Source organism: Alosa pseudoharengus, unplaced genomic scaffold, assembly GCF_046254945.1.
Source record: "Alosa pseudoharengus isolate Yale_2024_CS ecotype anadromous, Long Island Sound unplaced genomic scaffold, YU_APseudo_1.1 YU_APseudo_1.1_scf_12, whole genome shotgun sequence".
Taxonomy (NCBI): Eukaryota; Metazoa; Chordata; class Actinopteri; order Clupeiformes; family Clupeidae; genus Alosa; species Alosa pseudoharengus.
In genome coordinates this window covers 15,602,487-15,614,721 of record NW_027468587.1, presented here as the reverse complement: position 1 = coordinate 15,614,721, position 12,235 = coordinate 15,602,487, and the positions used below count along the sequence as shown (strand labels likewise).

Genomic DNA, 12,235 nt, shown 5'->3' with positions numbered 1-12,235 from the left:
TACAACAATTTACAAAACCCCACTCTTTAATGTCAAAGTGAAAGATTTCTACAAAGTACTGTTAATTAACTAAAAAGATATAATGCGAAATTGCTTAAATATTCACCCCTTTCAAGTCAGCATTTAATAGATGCACCTTTGGTTGTAATTAAAGCATGGCGTCTGCGTGGATAGGCCTAAATTAGGCTTGCACATCTGGATACTGCTATTCTACTCCATAGTTTGCATCTTTGCAAAACTGCTCAAGCTCTGTCAAGTTGGAAGAGGTGTCCACCAAATATAGCATCTATCTGATAGCCAAAAAGTTCAATTTTTGTCTCATCAGACCAAAGAACCTTCTCCTATTTGACCTTAGAGTCTTTCACGTCTTTGGGCGAACTTTGGTCAAGATTTAATATGAGCTTTGCCACTCGCCCATATAGAGCTTTGACTGGTGAAGAACTTGGGCAATTTGTTGTATGCAGAGTTTCTCCTATCTCAACTGCTGAAGCTTTTAACTCCTTCAGAGTCATAGGTGCCTCGGTGGCCACCCCCAGCAGTATTCTTCTTGAACGGTCACTCAGTTTGTGGTGACGGCCTGCTCTAGGCAGATTTACACATTTGCCATATTCTGTACATTCCTTAATGATGGATTTCACTCCAGGGGATGTTCAGTGACTTAAAATTGTTTTTGTATTTATCTCCCCATTTATGCTTTTCAATAACCTGGGCAGCCGTGGCCTACTGGTTAGCACTTCGGACCTGTAACCGGAGGGTTGCCGGTTCGAACCCCGACCAGTAGGCATGGCTGAAGTGCCCTTGAGCAAGGCACCTAACCCCTCACTGCTCCCCGAGCGCCGCTGTTGGTGCAGGCAGCTCATTGCGCCGGGATTAGTGTGTGCTTCACCTCACTGTGTGCTGTGTCTGTTTCACTAATTCACGGATTGGGATAAATGCAGAGACCAAATTTCCCTCACGAGAGTAAAAAAGAAAGAAAGAAGATAACCTTTGTTTGGAGTGTTCTTTTGTCTTCATGGTGAAATTGTAGCCAGAACATTAACATTACTTTGTAGAAATCTGCATTCACTTTGACATTGAAGAGGGGATTTTTATAAATTATTGTAAAAAAGGGGGGTGAATCGATCCAAAGGGGTGAATACTTTTTATAGGCACTGTATGTATTTCGCTCACTTATTCTCCTGTGTATCCTCCTCAGTCTGTGCAACTCTTTAGACCATCACGGAGTGGACATTCATAATACAGTGGTGAATTTAGAGTCTTTTATAGACCCTTTCAAACATGTGCATCCCTAGGGCATTTCCGGTGGCACAGAAAACAACATTGAGCTAATGGTTACTTGGGGACAAACAAAAATTAAAAACAAGAATTAAAGCAACACCACAGAACTTTCCCTCTGTCGCACGCACGCTATTTGTTAATCCAGCTTAATCCAGTTTCTTATGTCTCATTCCACCGAACTACAGATCCGCTACCCGATCTGGCAAACTTACATAGTGCGGTTATAGCCGATAGAGGGCCGCGAAAGCGAATGCAGAATTGCCGCTCACCCTGACTGTTACGAGTTGCACTGAAGCACTGAAACGATTTTGGAAACATTATTTTGGTGTTGCTTTAAAGTGGATATTTTGTCGAGCATTACACTAAACTCTGTCGTTCATTTTCATTTTGAAGTATCTACGTTGGTTTAAAATGTGTCAACCGGAAACCCTCTAGGAACAGATTGAAAGGGTCTATAAAATTAAGGGACAGTGTATTGAACCTTTAACTTGGGTGATAGCCTTCTGTGTTTAGACTGATCCTCTACATTTCTCCATTGGAGAAACCAAACCACGGGTAAGAATCTGCTTTTCCCTTGATGAACACAGAAGAAATGTCAGTTGCGCTTGCTCCTTCTGCTCTGTTACAAATACACAGCCGCATGCTCCATTTCTAACATCCATAATTCTGAAGTGTAAAATCTACTGCTGGCACTTCACACTGGGTGCATCTGACTCCTGCTCCCCGCTGTGGGGTCCTTGTCGGGCCGACAGGCGGTCCAGCGAACGAGGGGAGGCGTCTGGACGTCGGTGGCAGCAGCGTAGACACCGTGCCAGGTCAGTGCGGAAGGAGGGCGTGTACAGGCCGTAGATGACCGGGTCGCAGCAGGTGTTGAGGTTCCCGAAGACGAAGAGGGCGTGGTGGACGTACTCTGGGGTGACCCGCAGCATCTTGGGCTGGAACCAGTACCAGATGCCCAGCAGGTAGTAGGGCGTCCAGCACACCACAAATGACATGACGATGATGATGGTCATTTTCAGTGTCTTCATCCTGGCCTTGGGGATCATGTCCGTCCCACTTCGTCTCAGGTATGACTCACCTCCTGAAAAGGAACACCAGTCAATAAAATGGATGGGCCACAAATCCTAACAACAACAGGGACATTCATCTCAAAACAATGATTAATCAATATTTGTTAAAGTACATTTTTTCCCTTTATGTAGACAGGATGAACGTGGGAGATGGGGTGGGATTGGGAAATGACCATGGGGTGGAATCGTCCCAGTGGACACTTGGACCCGAACTTGGTAGAGATGCTTCTGCTCACAGCACCCCACATTAATCTATATTTAACATCTAAATATGGTACGTTTGGTTTGTGGTTTTTTTACCTTTGTTTTTGTGGAGCTGCTGATTGATCTCGATGAGAATACGGGTATAGCAGAAGCTCATGACCAAGAGGGGTATGACGTAGAGTGTGATGAAGTGGAACATGTTATAGACGGTCTCTTGCCATCGCTCCTGGAAACTGCCATGTGTGACACACTGGGTGAAGTCCACTCTCTCGGCCTTGATGGCTCGGAAGATGAACAGCTGGGAAGAAAGAAAGAACCACAGGGTTTATCGTACAATAAGAGTGGGGAATGGCTTCTAATAGCAAAGAAAAAAATACAAAAAGGGATGTTGTTTCAAACTTATTCACCACTATTCAAATATAGCCATCTGCATCTAGATATGGTGGCCTGTATATACTTTGGCAGAATGGAAAGCTTTGAAGAAAAAACTATTTTCAATATGTCTTAAAAACTGAATGACTGAATAAAAAAAATTTGAACTGTTGGGGGCAACACTTTTTTTTTAAGAATTGGAATTGGCTGACGAGCCCCACTGTTTGTCTTATCTCCCTGAGGCCATAATCCAAATCCAGGATCTAGCCTCAGAAAGTGGATCTGGGAAAGGGGGGAGGCTTGGGGATATGGTTTCCAGGACAACCACGGAATCTGTCCATCTTTGCTTCCTTCCTTCCATCTTGCTTCCTATCTTGCTGCATTGGAGTCACAGTCACATGGTCCATGACTGTATGAGGCAGTGTTGGGGGGTACAGTAGGCTATTACATAACTCCTGCCATGCCCTCCCCACTCACTGCCTCTACCCTGAATATTACATTACGGGTGAAATTGCCTGAGGCTCAACACTCTTAGTGAATCACCTACCACCACCCACCCACCCACCAGGTGTGGATATGAGACGCACACACAACCAACGTAAACCTCCTCGGCTGCGTCCTAGTCAATGAATGAAGATCATTTGTCTCTAAGGGCTCGTAAATTGTTCTCACACAGGGCAGGGGTTGTGGTTTAATGGCCCCTTTGACGTCAGCCAATAACCATCGCCAAAAATAAATCTCTCAGCATTGTGTGTTTATGGGAGAGAGTGATCACAAAGTATTAATTGCCACTGGTTTATAATCAGACATGATTTAGGCATTTGATTTAATGATGTCAAGTGATACAGCTCTAGATAACTAGAGAACATAACTTTACTGCATGTTAAGAGGATTTGTTTACTAAAAGTCATTGGATGAACTCTAATCATCCCGGATTAAAAATGTTTTTTGACTTGACTTTGAAAAATTGTGCCTTTCCTGAGCCTTTCCTTTCATCTTTTTCCATTTTTAGTGATGAATCTCCTTGCTATTCAGACTTGTTTTTCCGTCACACATAAAGCCCATGAGACCTCCTCACAAAGCCTCGCACTGCATTAGTGGCATCAGGTGAACAGCAAACTGCCATTCTCCTCAGCCCAATGACGGGTCTCAGTTAACCATGCAGACACAGGAACCCGGTGGACCGACTGTCAGTGTTTGTGGAGGGAGGTTAGTCGTAAATAACGAGGAGTATTTTTGGAGCGGAGGCGGCATGCCACGACCTTCACAAGATTCCAGGTTACCGCACCTGTCCGCCACTGCGGAATCACAAAGTGACATTTTGACCGCTGGCATTTCTGTACTCGTGTAAGCACGAAATAGACTTTAGACAGATTAGCAAAATCTGTAAAACATAAAATGTATTACACTCCATTCATCTATCAAACCTGTCAAGTCACATAGATTTACATTTACTTAAAAATGTTCCTTAGTGTGCACCTCCAATGGTAAATACATCAATCTCCAGTGGGAGCATTAAGCAGCCCATTACACTCTCTCTCATCACAATCAGTTCAATGATCCAATTACTTCTGCGATAGTTAGACACCAAGCCCTTGGGTACACACATTCAGGAAGTAACAACATGGCAAGGTGTCTATTTTTGATCAAAATGCATGCACCACCACTTCCATAGATGACGGTGGCCAGTCAGCCGTTCTGACTGCTCCTCTAGGAATTCCTCAGCTTTAAATAGACTCCCAGCAGTCACATTGGAATCCACAGACAAAGCCCCCTTAGGTGCTGCCTTTCACTGCACACTGCCACAGACGGACTGGTCAGTGCAGTCACTCACTCCAAGGGGAACTGAAACCCTGGCCTTGGCAATGTCAGTGTTTTCAATAACCTGTTTGAACTGCCACTGCACAGACCTTCCATAACCATGGATTCCTGTGGCAGTTGATGGATGGAGTCAAAAGAAAAAGCAGCACCTCTGCTTACTCTCTCCATACTCAACTTTATAGACTGTTTTCCCCATTCTCTTACCCAGCTGTTATGACAAAATGACTGATGCTGCTATACATCTTCAATTAAGTACTGAGATTAAAGAAAAAAGACTCCTTACCAGTACTTCTTTAGATGCAGTGTGTCCTCATTAGTGTCACTAATCTGGACCATACATGCTCATAGTGTGATGGGAAGAAGGTGTACATTCTATGCATTGGCACAGGAGACATCAGGAACAACTCAACTGAGGTAAAACTGGTCTCTCCCAGTTTTGCACGCCACACAACAAAATAGGATAATTGGCCACTACCTTCACAGCTCACACAGTCATATCTGTATCAGACATGGAGAGGCCAGTCCTAAAAGACTGTACTGACCATCCCTTCAGGGCTTCGGTTTAAGCTGGCCGGTACCCACCTGTGGGGAGGCCAACAGGAGGCTGAGGCCCCAGGCCAGCCCCAGCATCCTCCTGTTGCGCCGGTGGGCGTTGAGCGAGTTCAGCGGGTGCAGGATGGCGTGGTGCCGGTCCAGGCTGATGACCACCAGGATGAAGGCCGAGGCCTGCATGGCGAAGAGCTTGAGGAAGCAGAGCAGCTTGCACATGGCATCGCCCGCATGCCACTGCACCGTCACGTTCCACACCATATCCAGTGGCATCACCACGAAGGTCATCATGAGGTCGGCCACGGCCAGGCTCATGATGAGCGGGCGCAGGTGTGAGGCAAGACGCCGGCCGCGGCCGCGGGCCACACTGACCAGCAGGGCCAGGTTGCTGATGGCCGCGAACAGGAAGAGGACCAGAGTGGCACCCACGCGGAACTGGGCTGCCCGCGTGAACGTGGGTGTTTCCCATTCGGACAGAGGGGGCAGTTGGGAGGTGCTGGAGTTGGAGATGGAGACATAGCGCACCGGCTCCTCTTCGGGAGTCAGGGTCGGGGGTGAGTCGCTGCCGGACATCTGGAGTGTGCGCTTTCTTCTCTCCCTCTCAACCCTTCAAATGCTGTACCCAGATGTGGGAGGAGAAAGATAAGTCTAAAGGTTAATGAAGAAGCTTTCGTCCTGGTGATCTCTCTGCTTGAGAGACTAAATTAAACTGAGTGAAGTCTCATATCTCATTCGCCTCTGTCTGTCATTTCTTTAAGTGTGTGAAAATGCACACAACCAATTCAGTAGAACGTCTTATCTAAAGTCTAGAAGTCTGACCTTGCTTCTTAAAAACTTCAATGTACAAAGGAAAAACTGGCATTAGGAATATGGCATTGGCAACTGGCATTAGGAATGCATATAATGAGAAATGACTGATGTCTGAGCATTGCAGTGAGGGAGGCTCACTCCGTGAGAGGAAATGCAATGACGATATTAAATCACATATTAAAGCTGCAGTTGGCAAGTCTGACAGATTAAGGAGACTTAGCCAACATTTTGAATGTTTGCAACTCTCATGCCCCTCCCCCACTACCATCAAGTTTGTGCTTGTCAGTGCGCACTAGACTGCACCAGACTGTGATTGACAGTCAGATCTCACACAGCCCTGCTCCGATTGGACCAGAAGAATCGGGAGCTGTGGATTTTTGCAAAGCAAATAACAGGCTCTAGGTGGAGGTAGAAGTGCAGGTTTTTTCTGAAACCGGCTGATTTATGTTGTTCTGTCGGAGCATAGTGTTGGTTTCAGTGAATATGATCAAAAAAATCTTGCCAACTGCAGCTTTAAAAGGACACCAAATAAAGTTAACACAATAGTGTCTCGGTTTAAGTAATTAAGGTTACAATGAAGTGCCAGTCTGGTGGCAAAACCAGCTGTGGAAATGTTTCCAGGTCAAGTTTTAGAGGCTTTTTGTTGAACTGTTTTGAGTAGTGCTTAACCAAAGAGAAAAGTTAGTGTCATCCATCACTGGTTAACTACTGTCTGAGACGGCATCCAGTTACAGTCTCAGGAGATTTGCCATGCTGAGCATCCAGTGTGTGACGACTAGTGCTGTGTGAGAAGCTAATGGACTTTATATGTAGACAACCTTCACGTCAAAATGAGTGACAGTCAAACCACGGGGAAAGATGCTGTAAGCTGGCCTGATTTAATTTTACGCTATGAGTGCAACTGTTTATCTTAGTCATGTGGCTTTCCATTTGTGAGATTAAAACAGATGGTTATAAATTTCAATATTTCGATATGCTGAATCCAAAAAGGAAGAGATTACATGGACCTCACAAAATCTTATCCTGTAAATCTTAGGGTAGAGATTCAGCACATTGTACGTGGTATCACCCTAAAAGCTCAACCCATTCATTCCTTCAACCCATCTCCTCATGAATACTTTAATAAGAAGGGCTGCTGGATCAAGAGAGTCCTCCCTTAGGAAGTCTTACTCAACCCCCTTCTGACCTACAAAGGGGAGATGGGGTGTGACAAAGGCGATAAGATTAGGCTGTAAGCACATCCTTTGGTGTCCATTGTCTGACACTAATGAGTGAGATAATTAAGAACAGAAGGAAGGTGGCTTCCTTTTCAGCAGCCTTTTCACCTGCAGTCACTGAAATACACTATGATCACCAGAAGAGGCATAGAAACAGGGCACTTAAAAACGTCAATGTTTTTCACCTTTGATCTCTACATCCCTAGCCTGGGAATACCCATTCGAACCTTTGCCAGATTTGGGATTTGCTCTGTAGGTCCGTCTGGCCAAGAGGTCATTGAAGCCCATTTCCAATGCCCCTAAAACAGGGGCACACAAATGCAATCGCCAGTCCGGTATGGGTGTTTATTTCTTTGGAATTGAGTAAACAACTGCATTTAAAACCTTTGTTTACGAGATTACTTCTGAAAAGATTTAGTGAGAGTTTAATGCACCAATTTAAGTTTAATTTCACTACTAGTTACGCCCCTGCTGGAAGTCATAAGTCAATTAACCTTTTTCAGACTCTCAAATACATTGAGAAGGTCTGTGTGCTAACCAGGCTACTACATCCCTGACCTACTCACTGTTTTGGCTGAGTCATTTATTATTGACAACCTGTCAGTCCTGTCAGCCTTAACTCATTGTGAGATTTAAAAGTCTCAGTATGTCCTCTGTCTGACACTTTCCATAAAACTGCCAATGAGACCCACTGTTGTGGATCCATCAGGGCCTAACGTCTTTTCACGTTCCACTAAAAGGCTTCACTTGCAACACTGACATTACTGTTTCAGCTCAGTATAGGCTAAAAAGTCAGCCATGACCCTATGATTGGGTTCTTCTTTGGAATCAGTTATTTAGTTTGCAGTGGAATTCACCTTGAGGTCTGTGACCAAAAGACAAGTCCTTACATTTAAATTACACTGATTTTAAAGTACAAACAATAAAGCATATCTAATCTAATCTAATATTTGCAATTAGAAACCCATTGTTGTAGCCTACTGTCCAGTTGTTAAAACATTTTTATTTTCATGAGTGAATACTTTGAGATACATAGTCATCAAGGCCCAAAGCATGAGTCACTCCTGATAGAATTACCATGTTGTGCACTGCACACAATAGAGCCATCCATCTCTTCAGCCTTTGAGCTCAGTAGAATGAACAGGATGTCAGACTGAGGATAGTCCTCCTTTGAGGTTTATTATTATAATTAACATTATGCATATATTTTAAGCAAATTCTTTCATTTGCACCCACTTTCAACAAGGTAAGAGAAAATACAGCAGGCCTACATATATTTTCCATAAATATCACTGTATGGAAATTGACAATGATTATTGAACATTTCGAACATAGGTCATGTAGCTTTTAAGGGTTATTAATTTAGGTATATACGTGGTTAGGTAAGGATACAAGGAAGTTTATTGTCACATGCATATAGTTACTGGAAGTAAGAAATGCAGTGAAATTATATCTGGTGTCAGCCTATTTGTGCATTTATGGGGGGGTAGAAGGTATGCAGTAGAAGAGGGGTTTAGTAGATTAAGAGGCAAGGGCTGCACCCAAGAGCAACGGGGGCAAGGAAAAACTCCCTAACCAAGGAAGAAACCTTGGGCAGATCCACGGCTCAAGGGGCTAGGTTATCATTAAACTGCAGCTGGACAAGATTGATTCACAGAACACAATTGAATGAAGACAGCAAAGAACAGAGGGATTCATTCAAGACAGTTTTTTGCTTTTAGGCCACCTTTTACATGCACCACGTGTGTTGTTTGTTTGTGCATAGGAGTCTGATAGATTGTGTAGACAATGTAGCCTACTAGCGTGATCCAAAGTAATGATGCAACAATTGCAACAGCCGACCCTGAGATTCCTGATAAAGTACAATGGTCTGGGTAACTGTTGAGGAGCTGGCTCATTACGTTTGGTTGACCACTGCAATTACGTCTTCAGGCACCTTGAAGGATGCCTGAAGGACACTTATGGAATCAGGTTTCGCCCATTGGTCATGAACTCATCACCAGAAATACAACTGCAACACTGTAAACTTTCCAGAAAAGCAGTCCTTTAACCTTTAGCCTACCCAATATATAGCTTCTGGAAATGTGTTGCATTTTTTCCCTGACTTGACACACTGCAATTGATTAATTGTCATCACTACTTCCTCTGCAATTTACCTCGTAAAGCGGTGACTCAGAGTTATGAATGATTAAAAACCGGTAAAACCGTTTTCTGCTTTGGTGGTGCAAAAATGGTTACTCAAGTTCATTTGACGCATCTTCTCACACATAACATAAAGCAGTGTTATTTCAAAAAAGTAAGACATCGTTCAGACATTGCATATTTAAAAACAACATACACTGTAGCCTATACAAAATTGAAAAGCATATTTGATTCCCCACCTTGTTCTCTGTTGAAGTCTTTTCATGTAGCCTAAATCATCAATGGAACCAGAACTCATTTCCTGAATTAAAAACCATTTCGCATAAAGTAAAAAAATCAATTCGATATTTCCACATGGTATGCAATAACACTTCACCGCAATGTCTTTCGTCTCGAGTCTTTTCGTGCGCCGTGGGCTTCTACGTTCTGCCAAGCAAGTTCCTGGGTAATAATTTCCGTCTATGGTCCCAGATATAAAACTCGTACATGTTTAACTCTCTTGTTGTTTCGCCCGGTAACTGTGACTCTGGTGTTCCTCCCCAGTTCTCGGTTCTCCACGCAGGCTGCGGCTCTTCTGCTCGGTAGGCTAGTGTCTGTGCAGTAGCCGCATCAGCTGTAGCGCCTAGGCAACTCCTCTGGTTTCATGGTTTCAGAGACAAGAGAGCGCAGTGAAGCACACCGCGGAGCTGTCCTCGTGCAAGTGCTGAAGCTCTGATGAGCGTTAGTGGAGCGAACGCTCCATTCAAAACCCAGCACACAATTAACTTCGGGAAATAGGATTGCACTTGGGAACCCTTTGCAGTCAACAACTGATAACAATGTGTGTTGAAGGACTCAATTAAAATGAAAGACACTTGGTAATGTTAATGCCGCTCTCTTTTAAAATCAAATACAATACAGTGGAGCATATCATCAAGCAAAACAATAAAAATAATACAAATAAATAAAATGAAGTGCCTTGACAAACAAGTCTGAAAAACAAGGAGGCGGCATTGTTCAATGGGCATATTAAAAGTTGAAACACTTAAAAGCATTTCCATATCAATGTGACTATAAACTTGGCTGTATCTAAATGTGAAAATTTCACCAACTAATGTTACTTAAATGTAACTAATTTGAGAATGGCTACATCATTTAAGTTTGACCACAGATGTGCTGCCTATTTTACTGAAACAATACATGGACATTAATACCGTTTTAGGTTCCTCTGACATCTGCAACTTATCTGGCATACTCGGCCTTTAGTCATGCTATAAGTCATGATTGTGGTTACATCATCACACCAGATTGAAATCTGGACTTTAATGCCACCATGTGCAGCTCACTTGTCAAGAAAATCGACCCCGCAGGAAATAGCTCTATGTACAGGAATGTGATCTTCGGATAACCTCAATGTTGATAAAGCATCTGGATGATCCCAGATGTTTAAACAGGTGTTTTAGTGAAGCGATGTGGGAGGAATTACCATGATTTAGCATGCCTGTCCACCACCATTTGCAGGAGACCATGTGTATAAAGAAATACACAATTAAGATAAATAAATAAATACATATACAAATAAAGAATAATTACTTCCCACAATAAAAAAATAAAGACTGTCCATGCCAGTGGGACACATTTACATAATGGTGCAAAATCTGGACTTCCATCTGACAAGTGGTGGCGCAGCACTCCCATTGTTCCCAGAGTCTGTCTCTTGTAAACCAGTAACATCTGTGCCCTGGGACACTGGCAGCTCCCTAAAACACACACACACACACACACACACACACACACACGCACACGCCCACATACACACACACACACACACAAACACACACACACACACACACACACACACACACACACACACACATAAACACACGCACACGCACACATACACACACAGGTATCCATTTAAGAAAATGTATAAAGAAAAACGCATGCAATGTGTTCAACAGAAATACAGTTCTACAGAAAAAAACCCTCACTTGCTCTGATCCGTGGTGGTTTGTTGGATTGTTTCATGCAAGTGGTCACCTAAGAGCAGAATGTAATACCATATAAAGCTAAAATCATATCAAGCTTGTAATTACGTAACAGATGGTTATTTCACTGAAATAATAAATAACAATAAGAAAATGGAAAGTCTGGCAACATACTAAGCTCTATATCTGTGGGCGGGTCCGACTGTGGCGGGTCCAGGTTCTGACCGTCAGGTTGCTCATACGTGTTATTGAGATTCCTGTCACATGGACAGAGGGGAGTTACAGTGCATCCCCGGCTGTAGAGCAGACATCACCCATCTATTAATCCACTTAAGACACGACACTTCTACATAAATACAAATCAATCAACATTCGGAGATGGGTAAAATGCAAATATGCAATACTAAAAGATAACAAATAGGCTGACACCAGACATAATTTCACTGCATTTCTTACTTCCATTAACTATATGCATGTGACAATAAACTTCCTTGTATCCTTGTATCCTTGTATCTTGTATAACTGAACTGAATATGAACACATGTCAAGGCAAACTGTGTCCAGGTGCTGTGCGTCTTTACTATCGGTTCCCTAATCATGGCTTTACTATCGGTTCCCTAATCATCAGCGTTAATGTTTCTATCCGGCTGGTAAAACGAATGGGTCATTTGGGAGAGAGATGTACGGCCGCACAGCAGCATGGGAGGGCAAGCGGAGCTCCCAAGGTCATTATCCAGCTCATTAATGCCCAGTCTATTGAGTACTGCATATTTGTGGGCCATCATTCCTCTTATCTGTGTCAGAG

General features: G+C 43.4%; 1 protein-coding gene and 1 long non-coding RNA gene across 2 annotated transcripts; both read right to left on the bottom strand.

Moving 5' to 3' along the window:
* Positions 1-1,958: 1,958 nt before the first annotated feature.
* Positions 1,959-5,867, bottom strand: gnrhr3 (gonadotropin releasing hormone receptor 3). The gene is made up of 3 exons (XM_076279434.1): positions 5,328-5,867; positions 2,649-2,850; positions 1,959-2,359 (listed from the first exon to the last, which is right to left on the bottom strand). The coding sequence occupies exons 1-3, from the start codon at positions 5,865-5,867 to the stop codon at positions 1,959-1,961; spliced, it is 1,143 nt and encodes a 380-aa protein (XP_076135549.1).
* A 4,034-nt stretch (positions 5,868-9,901) lies between these two features.
* Positions 9,902-11,718, bottom strand: LOC143119024 (uncharacterized). The gene is made up of 3 exons (XR_012986240.1): positions 11,605-11,718; positions 11,434-11,482; positions 9,902-11,202 (listed from the first exon to the last, which is right to left on the bottom strand). It is a non-coding gene; the product is annotated as an uncharacterized LOC143119024 (long non-coding RNA).
* Positions 11,719-12,235: the final 517 nt, after the last annotated feature.

Coding starts and splice junctions, on each gene's coding strand:
- gnrhr3 (XM_076279434.1), bottom strand. CDS start 5,867: ATGTCCGGCAGCGACTCACCCCCGACCCTGACTCCCGAAGAGGAGCCG. Junction 2,851..5,327: donor TCCTGTTGGCCTCCCCACAG/GTGGGTACCGGC, acceptor CTTTCTTCCCAG/CTGTTCATCTTCCGAGCCAT. Junction 2,360..2,648: donor GCAGCTCCACAAAAACAAAG/GTAAAAAAACCA, acceptor GTTCCTTTTCAG/GAGGTGAGTCATACCTGAGA.